Genomic DNA, 12,344 nt, shown 5'->3' with positions numbered 1-12,344 from the left:
TCGGAGGGCATCCTCTCCTCTTCTCTCTCGTTTTCCTCCTTTGCTCTTTTCTCTTCCTCTGGCTGCCTCCGATATACTTGTGTCTCTGGGGCTTCGAGCTCCGCCGGCGGAAGAACCTAGGCTGAAACCGGTGGTCATCTTGCGTCTCTGGTGATACGGTGAGGTAGGTGTAGCGGTGGTGGTGGTTAGGGTCAGCTCTTGGGGCTGGGGTTTGTTCGATGGTCGTTTTTCAATCTTAGATCTACGGCGACTCCCGGTTGTTTTGTGGCGCGTGTTCTTGTGTGAGGGCTTCTCCATTCGGGATCTGTTCTTATTTGTGTCTCCCGGCTCTTCTCGTTGTCCCGACGGTGATGAGCGGTGGCGCGTGGCTTCTCCTTTGGCGTGGTGTCTCGTCGAAGGGCGGTTATTGTTGTCCTCTGTTCAGTTGGTGCGGTGTAGTTCTTCTCCATCGGCGCGTTTGTGGTCTTGCGGGATGCGTCGTGTGTAGTCTCTGGCAAACTTCGTTGAGCGTGTGCTCGGCGTCTTTGGTCTCCAACAATAAGTCGTCTATGCTTGGGCTTGGAACCTTTGCATCGGCTTCCTGCTTGTCCTCCTCTGGTCATGGCTTCTCCCCTTAGCGCTCGTTCTAGTTTCCTGCGTGAAACTCATCGAGTTCTCTCCGGTGCCGTTCTTCGGCTGTTCTTCGGTGTCCTATTCTTGTTCCGATTCGAGTCGGCCAGTTCTCTGGTTCTCAAGAACGGTCTGTGTCGTGACTCTCCTATCCAGGTTGGTCATTCGGGTAGGACGTGTCTCCATGTGATTGAACCCATCATCCCAGCGCTTGACCCTTAACGCCCGGGCGTCTCTGTGTCTTGTGGGTGTGTTCATCCGGCTCGAATGTCTTGGTCCGGTGTGTCTAGGGTAGAGATGCGGCTGCTTCTCACCCCGCTTTGTGCAGGTTTTTCGCGTGGCTCCTTCGGGGCTTGGCGTTCAATAAATGCTCGGTCTTGTTGATGCGGGAGATCATGGCCACTTGTGTTCCTGTCTGGGCGTGTGGGCGGATGCTCATGATACCTTCCTCGAGCTGTTCTTGGTTGAGCCAATCTTTAAGAGCGGATCATCGGGGAGGTCAAAATTACCGGGTTCTGACTCTCGTTATAATTGTGGTTCTTTCTTTTGCGGTAAGTGGTTGTGTGGATTAGTCGAAGCTGCCGGTCAATAGGTGTTGCTTGTTGTGTCTATCCCTGTATTAGTATGTCTCGAGTTGGTGTTTAAGTCTTTGATTTTCGTTTTTCCGTTTCTTATCGCCTTTATATTTCGGTCAAAAACTTGAAAATTAGTAAAAATATCTTAACATTTTTACCAAATTTTTTTTTTGTGTACCATTAGAGATATTCTTAGAACCATGCTTAATCGTGATAATAATAATACAGAATTACGAGGACTGCAGCATCATTCTTGCCACATGTCATGTAAGTATGAAAAGAGTATAAAAGAGAAAAAAGCTGACAAAAAGTCAAATATATATATATATATATATTTTGCAAAAAACACACTTTAATTTTAATAGCAGCATCTTAAAACCGAGGAATTTCCGCCTACTCTCTCCATATCGCCATCACCGGAAACGCGCCTACTTGGCCGCCCTAACTCTCTCTCTCTCTTTCCTCATCGTACGTTTCCCCTCTCTCTCTCTTTAAATTGAAAAAGAAATTGAATCTTTTCTCTCAGAGAACCCACAAGAAAAGTTGGAGCCTTTCCTCAAAATCTGGTTGGTTCGACTCGAAAAACTTGTTTCTGTGGACACACGTGAGCTGCCATTAATGCCCGTTTTTGTTTTCTTCTTCAAGGTGCGTTTCCTTTGCTTTATCGGTTTTGGCGTTTTTCTTTTCTTTTGCTTCTGTTTTATTTTTGCATCAGAGCCCCATTTCCTTCCTTCCTTCCGTTTTTGCCTCTCTTCTTCAAATCAAATCGTCTAAATTTTATTTTGGGGTTGGTCTTATTTTTTTTGAATTGTCGTTTTTCATGGGACCGACATTGCTCCGACAAGATTCTCCCAATCTGGGGTCTTATTTCTTTAATCTGATAATGTTTTAATTCAAATTTTGCTCTCTTATTTTTTTCTTGCAGGTGTATTAGGGGAGTAGGGAGCTGCTGATCATCAGCTTGTTTTGTTGTTTCCGGGAGCTGAAGTGAATCAGAAAAAATGTTCAATTTTACTCGAGCAAGAAGCCAAGCGAGGCAAAACAGATCTCTCTCTCTTGGAGGTCTTTACATCTCTTCTTTCTTGCTTTAACTTCTAAAATTAGTTTGAAACTAATAAAAGTGTGAATCTTTTTGTGAGTATTTGTCATGTTGGGCTTTGTATAATATTAACAGAGATCTTGGTGATTTTTTGGGAATGTAGGACTGGATTACGCAGACCCCAAGAAGAAAAACAATTACTTTGGAAAGTTTCTTTTGACCGCTTCTCTCACAGCCTTGTGCATTTTCATGCTTAAGCAATCTCCAACCTTCAATACTCCCAGTGTGGTACAACTTCTTACTCTCCTTTGCTCAGAGTTCTTTATTGGTCCTGATGAAACATTGCTTGAGTTTCTGAATGGTCTGTGTGTTTCAGTTTTCTATACATGAGCCAGGGGTTACTCATGTCCTAGTCACTGGTGGTGCTGGGTATATTGGTTCACATGCAGCTCTTAGGCTTCTTAAGGAATCCTACCGAGTCACCATTGTGGTATCTCCTTTGTTCAGTCTTCTTTTACTCTATATATGTTGATATCCTGTTTAAAGTAAATTTCTTCTTTTTTTTTTTTTTGGTTGAACAGGACAATCTATCACGTGGGAACCTCGGTGCAGTCAAGGTTTTGCAAGAACTGTTTCCGGAACCTGGAAGGCTTCAGTTTATTTATGCTGATCTTGGAGATGCAAAGGCTGTCAACAAGATATTCTCTGAGAACGCCTTTGACGCTGTCATGCATTTCGCTGCTGTTGCATACGTTGGGGAAAGCACACAGTTCCCTCTTAAGTGAGTATCACTGAGAGCTTCTCCCTTAAGCCAGCATTTGATATTTTCTGTTGCGAAGATGTGAAAGAAGTGAACTTTATGTTCTGTTAATTTACAGGTATTATCACAATATTACATCGAACACTCTGGTGGTGTTAGAGACAATGGCTGCTCATGGAGTAAAGACTTTGATATATTCAAGCACCTGTGCAACGTATGGGGAGCCTGATACTATGCCAATTACAGAGGTGACTCCTCAGGTGCCAATTAATCCATATGGTAAGGCTAAGAAGATGGCAGAAGACATCATTTTGGATTTCTCGAAAAACTCAAACATGGCGGTTATGATCCTAAGGTTGGTTTTGAATGATCTATTCTTTCTTCCTAACTTCTATCTAGTGGCCTTGTGCATGTTTTCCTTGAAGCTGACAAGCTTCTTTCTCACTTGTCTTTTTTTTTTCCAGATATTTCAATGTGATTGGGTCTGATCCAGAGGGTAGATTGGGTGAAGCACCAAGGCCTGAGCTGCGAGAGCATGGAAGAATCTCCGGTGCTTGCTTTGATGCTGCACGTGGCATCATGCCTGGTCTCCAGGTAATCACTTTCTTCATTTCATGTCTGAAGTTAAATTCCGATTTCCATGTTTGGAAGATGGTGTCAGGGTCTTGACATTTTGTTCTTTGGACAGTCATCATTAGTTTATGTTCTGTCTGATTCTAAATTTTTCACCTTTTTTGGGGTGTATTTCGGATCTAGCACATGCTGTAGAACATGCTCAAGAATGTTTGCAGCTAATAGAGTAGTTTACAGCAGAGCAAAATACATAATTGAGACAACTTAACTCGTTGAGCTTCCTTTATTATTAAAGCAAAGTTTATTTTATTCTAATTGTTACATTCACGTGGCTACAACCTTTCTTTCACTCTTCTTTATTCATAGATTTTCTTTTTTCTTTTGGTATATGGCTAGATCAAAGGAACAGACTACAAAACCTCCGATGGAACTTGTGTTCGGGATTACATTGATGTCACTGACTTGGTTGATGCTCATGTTAAAGCTCTCCAAAAAGCAAAACCCCGCAAAGTCGGAATTTACAATGTTGGTACCGGGAAAGGTATTGTATTGACTTTCGCTTTACATTACTGTTAAAGAATCGCATATAGATCTAGAGACGAGCTTTTAATTTTTAAATGTCTGGTGTTGAGTAGGTAGCTCGGTGAAAGAGTTTGTTGAGGCGTGCAAGAAAGCCACTGGTGTCGAGATCAAGATCGATTACTTGCCTAGACGCCCAGGTGATTACGCTGAGGTTTATAGTGACCCTAGCAAGATCAGGAAAGAACTAAACTGGACAGCTAAGCACACTAATCTCAAAGAGAGTCTTGAGACTGCTTGGAGATGGCAGAAGCTGCACCGTAATGGCTATGGCTCAACCTCCTCATCTGTCTCGGTTTACTGACTTTCTTCATTCCTTTGCTGACGAATGGAGATTTGATGGTACACTGAGAGGCGTTAGGAGTGTGATGGTCTATATGTTAAAAATATAAAATAAAAAACAGATTTTGATTGATTAGTGTCACGCTGATATTCATTTTGTAATGGCTTTAGGTTCTGGTAGGAAGCAGCCATTCATTATATTTATGTACTACCTTTCTCATAATGTTTATTTATTTATCAGTCTTCATAACATATTAGCTTTTCATTTTATTTTCTAGACATTTTTAGAGCCTTGCGACATTGGCGCACGCTCGCCTTGTGGATCAGACGTTTTCACAGGAAGAACTTATAAATTGTATCTAGGTTTTTGATTCTTTCAAGTTGAAAGCTATGATTCAATAGCAACAACAACGCATCCGATACACCTAAAACCTCATTGACAAGTCTCGATCCTATTGGAATCCTCTGAGACTGTTTTATAAGGCCAAAACGCACTAGGGCGAGCGCCTCTAAGAAATAGCCTCGCCTTAAAGAGGACCAATTTGTTTGGGTCTGCACTTTTGCGCTCGCCTTTTTAAACACAGGTCTCATCAGTTATGTTTGGTTTTGGATTTTATGGAATAAGATCTACTGTTGGATTTGAAACACAATGACAACAAAAGCTTCAGTGAAGAAATCAAAGAAAATGCAACATGTCCAATGAGGAAAAACAGTTCATATACTAGTTTCAAGGCAGGGTTGTAAGAATAAGATGCTCTTTCTGGTAGATAATATAGCAAATCGATTCAGAGGTGAGTTTTAGCTGAACCATGGATTTTGAGGTCTTTCAGGCGAAAGATTGAAGCGCTCTCTCGAAGTTATCTTCAGCTGAAGCTGCTCGCTTCACAAGTACATGTTCTGGATGTGACAGTTTCAGCTGGCTGCAGAATTTTGGTTGAAAATGGCGGAATAAGTCAGCATATTGATGCACTGTTATACACAAATTGCAGTATGAACTGATCATTTCAATATTATTATTACCTTAGGTAGCGTGGAGATGGTTTCCCCACATGAATACTGCACACAACTAAGTTTGCAAGAGTTTCTGGGTCTTTCGCATCCTACAATGGTCAAACAAATATATAATAATTATATATTCAAACAAAGATAGTTTAAACTTTTGATTTGATGTGTTTGAGCTTGGTTGAGAAATCGGGTGCATCATAACTGGTGACATGATACAGAGTATGAAAGAGTAGGTTCATCATCACTCACCTTGTTGAGTGCATCAAGCAGAAGAGTCTCAGCTTCTTCAAAGTTACCCATATGCATGCAACAAACCGCCTTGCTGTTCAAGATCAAGCTTGTCATTGGGTACTTCTCAGAGAAATCCTGGAAGATTAGATAAGCTTCCTGTATCTTGGAACCCCCCTGAGATCATTCATACAAAAATTTAATATTAGAAAAACATTAACAATCTTTCTCTACACTATATGGAGCAGAAGAAAAATAAATGAATATATATATATTCATGTCATACTACTGCCAGGTTCAACCATGCGCTTGCGAGTTGAGTGAGTGTGTGGTCTTCATCAAACTGTTGCATCACTCTCAGCTGTTTCTCAGCATAATCTGACCTGTGCATCTTTATGAATATCTGGACATTCAAAGCGTGCCTAAGAAAGTGAAGAATACCAAAATCAATCATCAAGTTAAATCGAATGAGCTTAGAGATAGAAGAATCACTGTTGACAAAAAACACTGTATCAAACAGAAAGCTCACAGGTCCATGGTTCCTCCAGAATGAGTGTGCTTGAGAGCCTCACTATAGTCTTCCTCATGCATGAAGATAGTACCAGCAATCAACCTAACGGTAGCATTGCTCCCAGCAGTTGGATCTGCCAGCCATTCCCTCAAGCTAGCAATGGTTGATTCCTAACCAAAATCACATAATCAACGATTGAATTTTCACAAGAAGAACACGAAGATATCTTCAATTCCGCTAAGCTAACATGAATTGAATCGATGCGATTGCGTAAGTGATAATCTCAAATTCTCAAGCATTACCTTGTTTTCAGGGGTCGAAAGGTACATAGCAAGGAGCTTCACTGCCTGAAGAGGAGTAGCCGACGCTTCGTCGATCTCATTGATGACCAGCTACGAAACAAATTTGAATCACAACTCAGGATCGTTACAAATCGAAATCGAATCAGAAAACAAGGGCGTCATAGAGGCGAACCTGGTAGCTACCGAGAGCGATGTAAGAGCGATGGACAAGGCAATCACGCTCGACGATATCTTCTTGCGAAAGATTAGGGATCTCGCTGTTGTTGATCGCCGCTTGATATGCACCTAGGTAAAAACTGTTTCTCAGGTTAAAGAGGTGATCTGGTCCTGCCGCCATGGATGCCATTTGCTGCTCTGCTTCTTCGTCTCGTCTTCTTCCTCTAGATCTCTCAGATCTGCGTCCAACTCCAAAACAGAGAAAAGTGTAAATAATCAACTTTAATCAATTTTGCATAAAGACCCCATATACATTTTGAATGTTCAATTGACACCCACTGTTATTTATTTTCGGCCCATTGGTGGCTTACAATATTTAACGGGCTTTTAAGTGGGCCAATAATTTCGCATTATGTTCCCGTCACACGTGTCCTACATAGGGTCGGTGAAGATCTTTTCTTACCAATAAAACGCGTTTTATCCAATCCCCGCGGGAGTTGCTTGTTCTAATCCTACCCGACGTTAGCATCCCGTTGAAACCACTCCGTGTGATCGTGCTGTCACGTTTGTGTCGACAAACAAGCCCAACGATTTACGGACACGTGCCGTTTAGCATCCCCATTAATGAGCCGGTTACCATCCGGGAATAGTAATCAACCGGTGTCGGTTTTTATTAGGTACCCAGTCATTGTGACAGTAACTCAAACGGCGTTTACTGCTGCTCCCAGTTAAATCACTAATTGACAAAAACACCCCTCACCCAAAACGTTATTAGTTCCTAATCCGTTGGACTCTTCCATTTTGAGATCTTTATTATTAATTAAAAAAATAATCTTTCTGCAGTTTCGAAGTGAATGCGTGTAAGCAAGCGTTCGAATTCGAATTCGAGCGAGCTGAATCAAATCTCTGATCGTTGTTGTTGTTGTAAGTTTCTTTGATCCTTCGTCGGAAGTTGATCTTCCGATTCGAGTTTTTACTTCTTCTCTGGGATCGTTTGACTTTTCGTTTTCTTCTCCAATCTCGCCTCGGTGGTTCTAGGTCTTCGCATCTGGTTTTGAATTTGATTTTCGATGTCTTCCATATGATGAAGTTTTGAATCGATTGAATGCGTATCTATCAAGAGTGATATCCTGTGAAAGGAGTTGGTCAGTTCGTAGCGATTTGATTATGTTGAAGTGAAATAATTTCGTGTTAGACAAGAAGAATCTGTCATCAGTTGATGAATTTGATTTGTTTTGAATTTGGAGGTTATTGAGGTCTCCATTAATAAGCGTGGGAAGGGAATCTGGTTTGCGTTTTCTGCAGGTTTCATTAGAGATGGCGACGGAGTCTACAAGGAGCTGGTTCCAGATACGGCAGCAGAGACCAAGCCCTGCCAAAAAGGGACAAGAGGGAAATGTGAAGAATAGTGGCAGGCCCCCTATGAATGATGCACCTTCAAACGCTACAAAACAGAAAGTTGCTGCGGCAAAGCAGTATATTGAGAATCATTATAAAAATCAGAAGAAGAGTCTGCAGGAAAGAAAAGAGCGGTATGTTCTTCGATTTCCTTGTGTGAACCTGAGAGTTGAGAACTTGTTTTCTTTCTTTTACTACTGAGGATTGAGATTAGGTTTCTGCTGTGATTTCTGCCTTTGTTTTAATTACTGGTTTAGATTGAACCTTCTGCTCTTGAATACAGTCTGAGCATCTTGGAACAAAACCTAGCGGAGGCTGATGTTCCTGTTGAAGACAAGATGGATATTTTGAAGAACTTTGAGAAAAAGGAAATAGAGTATAGGCGTCTGCAAAGACATAAGATAGGGGTTGATGACTTTGACCTTCTCAGCATCATTGGCCGGGGTGCTTTCGGAGAGGTATCTCTTTCTCATTTCTCACTAGCTATTAACTTGTTTTCTTTACATGATCTGTTAATATCTCATGCATTATAATTATGGAATTTTATTACTGTTTTGTTTGGGGGTTTCTCCTACTGGATGTTGGTAACTAGCCTATTATTCCGGTCTTATGAATCTAAGCTTCCGTTAGTGAACTTATTGGGTGTACTATGTTATTTCTGTACAGGTGAGGATTTGTAGAGAGAAATCTACGGGCAACGTATATGCAATGAAAAAGCTAAAGAAATCTGAGATGCTTCGAAGAGGCCAGGTAATGCACTGTGTGATACAATATCTACAAATCCCAGAGTTCCGCTGTGATTCAGTTAGTTACTCAATGAAATCTATTTCCGATAAAATACAGGTGGAACATGTTAAAGCTGAAAGAAATGTGCTTGCAGAAGTCGATAGTCCTTTCATCGTCAAGCTTTGCTACTCCTTCCAAGATGACGAACATCTGTATCTTATTATGGAATACCTCCCTGGAGGTGATATGATGACACTGCTGATGCGAAAGGATATCTTAAGGGAAGATGAAACTCGGTTTTATGTTGCACAGACAATCCTGGCTATTGAGTCCATCCATAAGCATAATTATGTTCACAGGTTCTAACAACTGACTTGAAGCTTCTCATTTCTTTTTGCATCTAAGCTTGATGACATTCGCTTAGACCAGTTTCTTTTGAATTTTGTGGATTATCTTATCATTTTTTATTCTTCTTGGGATTACCTTTTTCCTATTGTGTGTGTAAATTAGCTTTCAGTTGATGTGTGGTGTTACCCTAACTGTAGTTTCTTCCTTTGATTGTTTAGGGATATAAAGCCTGATAATTTATTGATAACTCGTAATGGCCATATCAAGCTCTCGGACTTTGGATTGAGCAAGTCTTTGGAAAGCAAAAATTTCCCAGATTTTAAGGCGGAGCTTGTTGAGAGGAATACAAGGCCTGCAGCAGAAAATGATAGACTCTCCAAGCCTCCTTCTACACCTAAGCGAACTCAGCAAGAACAGCTTTTACATTGGCAACAAAACAGAAGGACCCTGGTATGGACGCAATTCTCTGATCTCTATCTTACTTACGGTGGATGCTGTTTTATTCCCCTGAAGTTCGTCTGAAATATTTCATAAAAAACGATTCTTTTCCAACTTAAAATGAAGTAAAAAGGGAATATTTTTCCAGTTACTCAAATTAGATAACACCGTTGTTTGTATATTGTGCCTTAATCTCCTTGGAAGTGTTATTAGCTGTATATATGACCTTCCCTTGTAGTCCTTGCATGATGACTCTATCGTGTACTGTTCAGGCTTTTTCTACAGTAGGCACTCCCGATTACATTGCCCCTGAGGTGCTGCTGAAGAAAGGATATGGAATGGAGTGTGATTGGTTAGTGAACCAGACCCTTCTATTTTAATGGCAAAAATGTATTCAGTTGATATTCTAAAAGATGTTCTGAAATAGGTGGTCTCTTGGAGCAATCATGTTCGAGATGCTCGTGGGATTTCCTCCATTCTATTCCGAAGAGCCGTTGGCAACATGTAGAAAGGTATGCTTAATTATCTTTATGGAACATTGTTTCGAAGATTGATAGAAGATTTTATAGTCCTGATGATAGTCCTTACCTTGGCTTATCATCTGACACCAAAATCAGACTACTGTATGTATCGAGACATGTTTTGGTAACGTACTTTGTGGGCGTGGCATGATCCGAGACTTGTCCCTTATTATGTTTGACTAGTGTATATTTTTATAAAACAATTGCTCAGTTCATCTCTGCAGATTGTAAACTGGAAAACCTGCTTGAAATTCCCTGATGAAGCTAAGCTCTCTGTCGAGGTAAAAGATCTCATCCGAAGACTCCTCTGCAATGTCGAACAGAGGCTCGGAACCAAAGGAGTTCATGAAATCAAAGTACTTAAATCATCATTTTCCTTGCTGAGCTTAACTATAAAATGAATAAAACTCTCAGATGACATAATGTTTAATTTGTTTTTCCATTGAAAGGCTCACCCTTGGTTTAAAGGAATTGAATGGGAAAGATTATACGAGTCAAATGCCCCGTATATACCGAAAGTGAAACATGAACTTGATACCCAAAACTTTGAAAAGTTTGATGAGGTTTGTTCATTTTTTATCAGTTCCTCGATTTTTATTTTGCTTTCCTGTCTTAGCGGATAATTTGATTAAATTTTAAACTAGCAGGTACCCTCTACTTGCCAAACCTCTGCAAAGTCTGGCCCTTGGAGAAAGGTATATATATATATATATATATATATTTCCCCTCGTTTTTCTCATTTGTCCGGATTCCATAATTCTTAATTTCTAACCAATTTGTTTGCAAACATATTTGCAGATGATATCATCTAAAGATGTAAATTTCGTTGGTTATACATTCAAGAACCTTGAGATTGTTGATGAACACCATATCCCTGGCATGGGTCAGTAACTCTTTGTTACTTTCTTAAATGAACGCGTTTTGCAAGACTTTAAAGTTATTCCGCGGTTGTTGTAACAAAGGCTGATAATCGTTCTAAATTTACGCAGCGGAACTGAAACGGAAGAGTAAGACACCAAGGAAACCATCTCTCAAGACACTGTTTGGTAAAAAAGAAAAACACAGACTTGCCTAGACTTTAAAACTTTGGTTTTAGCTTTTACTTCTTCGAAAGTTGAATTTTGTTTTTCTGTTTCTGACAGAAACACCGTACCCTCCTCCTGAGAAACAAGCTTTACAGGATTTGCTAGATTCACCTATTTACTCTGATGGGGGATCTACAGGCTCATCTGGATCACCATTTTCACATCCCAATCAGTCTCACAATGTTTCCCGGAGATGATCAAAAGGGTGATAGCAAAAGTAAAAGGAAGTAATTTTCCTTCAGTTGCACAAGTTTTCATCTTTTCATTCATATACCCATGTATTGTAAAAATAGTAAACACCCAAAAGAGAATTAAACGAATATGCATATAGAAAACTTTATAGGTTTGAGTACAAACATATTACAATGTTTCGTATAGTCCACAGTTGTCTAACCAATGTAAGTTTTCTTATATATGAATATTCACATACATAAAAAGAAATTTTTTTGTTCATAATAAGGGTGGCTTTGGACTTTTTCTTGATTTGCACACAATATGTTGAGCTGAAATCGATTGCCGACCTTAAGGATGGTAAAAGACTTGTATAACAGTATACACGTTACCATCGAATATTGCTGCTGCGATTCGAGCTTTGGAAGTGATGGATTTACACTTTTTATCGAATTTTTAGAACACATCCAAAACCAGTCAAATCGTTTCTTTTCAGATTAACTGTTCACTGCCCTTTTTTCTCGAATTGTCAATCCAAATAAACAGTTTATCGATGATTTTTAGAAAAGAAAAGAAAATAGTGAAAGTAATAGTAATGTAATGGAAGAACCAAAGCCATCTGAAAAATAAAAAGACCAGTCAGGAACTCATGTTCTTAATTTCCACACTGAAATTACCATGTTGTTCTTCTCTTCACCGTTTAGGTCCTTTTTTCAGAATCCGAGAGATCTGCTTTGATTTTTTTTACCAATCATTTTATAAGTCCAAACTACTCTTTGCCTTTTTTGTTTTCTTCTATATATTTTCTACCTTTGACTTTTGTAGAATTTTCGAGACGAGGGAGACACAAACTAAGTCGTCTAGTTACATCACTTAGAGCATCTCCAATGGTGTACTCACCATTGGAATCCTTAGATATATTATATTATTATTATTTTTTTTCTAAATAGTTAAGGATTCTAATCAAATAAGTATGTCCAATGGTGTTATTCATTAGGAATCCTTAAGAATATAAAAATTATAAATTTGAAAATATTT

The 12,344-nt window shown here is 39.8% G+C and overlaps 3 protein-coding genes across 5 annotated transcripts; 2 read left to right on the top strand and 1 right to left on the bottom strand.

Moving 5' to 3' along the window:
* The first annotated feature begins 1,543 nt into the window (after positions 1-1,543).
* Positions 1,544-4,669, top strand: LOC106367255 (UDP-arabinose 4-epimerase 1). 2 transcript variants are annotated; one of them, XM_013806987.3, is made up of 9 exons: positions 1,544-1,829; positions 2,110-2,246; positions 2,387-2,511; positions 2,600-2,713; positions 2,805-3,004; positions 3,102-3,338; positions 3,448-3,577; positions 3,953-4,097; positions 4,192-4,669. In XM_013806987.3, the coding sequence occupies exons 2-9, from the start codon at positions 2,186-2,188 to the stop codon at positions 4,437-4,439; spliced, it is 1,260 nt and encodes a 419-aa protein (XP_013662441.1). In that variant the 5' UTR covers positions 1,544-1,829; positions 2,110-2,185; the 3' UTR covers positions 4,440-4,669. The 2 variants fall into 2 exon arrangements, with proteins under 2 accessions (XP_013662441.1, XP_013662442.1); XM_013806988.3 differs by lacking the exon at positions 1,544-1,829 and adding an exon at positions 1,855-1,971.
* Positions 4,670-5,007: 338 nt separating this feature from the next.
* LOC106367256 (coatomer subunit epsilon-1) lies at positions 5,008-6,925 on the bottom strand. The gene is made up of 7 exons (XM_013806990.3): positions 6,636-6,925; positions 6,464-6,553; positions 6,180-6,331; positions 5,937-6,072; positions 5,672-5,827; positions 5,438-5,517; positions 5,008-5,337 (listed from the first exon to the last, which is right to left on the bottom strand). The coding sequence occupies exons 1-7, from the start codon at positions 6,807-6,809 to the stop codon at positions 5,244-5,246; spliced, it is 882 nt and encodes a 293-aa protein (XP_013662444.1). The 5' UTR covers positions 6,810-6,925; the 3' UTR covers positions 5,008-5,243.
* Positions 6,926-7,127: 202 nt separating this feature from the next.
* On the top strand, positions 7,128-11,594 carry LOC106367253 (serine/threonine-protein kinase tricornered). 2 transcript variants are annotated; one of them, XM_013806986.3, is made up of 14 exons: positions 7,128-7,543; positions 7,925-8,151; positions 8,301-8,475; positions 8,684-8,767; positions 8,861-9,102; positions 9,310-9,541; positions 9,802-9,881; positions 9,957-10,041; positions 10,275-10,406; positions 10,500-10,613; positions 10,698-10,745; positions 10,849-10,933; positions 11,040-11,096; positions 11,193-11,594. In XM_013806986.3, exons 2-14 carry the CDS (start codon positions 7,937-7,939, stop codon positions 11,330-11,332), a joined length of 1,689 nt encoding a protein of 562 aa, XP_013662440.1. In that variant the 5' UTR covers positions 7,128-7,543; positions 7,925-7,936; the 3' UTR covers positions 11,333-11,594. The 2 variants fall into 2 exon arrangements, with proteins under 2 accessions (XP_013662440.1, XP_048595047.1); XM_048739090.1 differs by having other exon boundaries at positions 10,695-10,745.
* The last annotated feature ends 750 nt before the right edge of the window (positions 11,595-12,344 follow it).

Source organism: Brassica napus, chromosome A9 (assembly GCF_020379485.1).
Source record: "Brassica napus cultivar Da-Ae chromosome A9, Da-Ae, whole genome shotgun sequence".
NCBI classification, from domain to species: domain Eukaryota; kingdom Viridiplantae; phylum Streptophyta; class Magnoliopsida; order Brassicales; family Brassicaceae; genus Brassica; species Brassica napus.
This window is presented reverse-complemented; position numbering and strand designations above follow the sequence as displayed.

Bases quoted from the DNA above. Each gene is read 5' to 3' on its own strand.
- LOC106367256 (XM_013806990.3), bottom strand. From the start codon at position 6,809: ATGGCATCCATGGCGGCAGGACCAGATCACCTCTTTAACCTGAGAAAC. The intron at 6,073-6,179 runs GTGAGCTTTCTG...TCACTTTCTTAG, and splicing joins TCTGGAGGAACCATGGACCT to GCACGCTTTGAATGTCCAGA. The intron at 5,828-5,936 runs GTATGACATGAA...GAATGATCTCAG, and splicing joins CATGGTTGAACCTGGCAGTA to GGGGGTTCCAAGATACAGGA.
- LOC106367255 (XM_013806987.3), top strand. From the start codon at position 2,186: ATGTTCAATTTTACTCGAGCAAGAAGCCAAGCGAGGCAAAACAGATCT. The intron at 2,512-2,599 runs GTACAACTTCTT...TGTGTGTTTCAG, and splicing joins CCTTCAATACTCCCAGTGTG to TTTTCTATACATGAGCCAGG. The intron at 3,005-3,101 runs GTGAGTATCACT...GTTAATTTACAG, and splicing joins AGCACACAGTTCCCTCTTAA to GTATTATCACAATATTACAT.
- LOC106367253 (XM_048739090.1), top strand. From the start codon at position 7,937: ATGGCGACGGAGTCTACAAGGAGCTGGTTCCAGATACGGCAGCAGAGA. The intron at 9,103-9,309 runs GTTCTAACAACT...TTGATTGTTTAG, and splicing joins AAGCATAATTATGTTCACAG to GGATATAAAGCCTGATAATT. The intron at 11,097-11,192 runs GTAAAAAAGAAA...TGTTTCTGACAG, and splicing joins ATCTCTCAAGACACTGTTTG to AAACACCGTACCCTCCTCCT.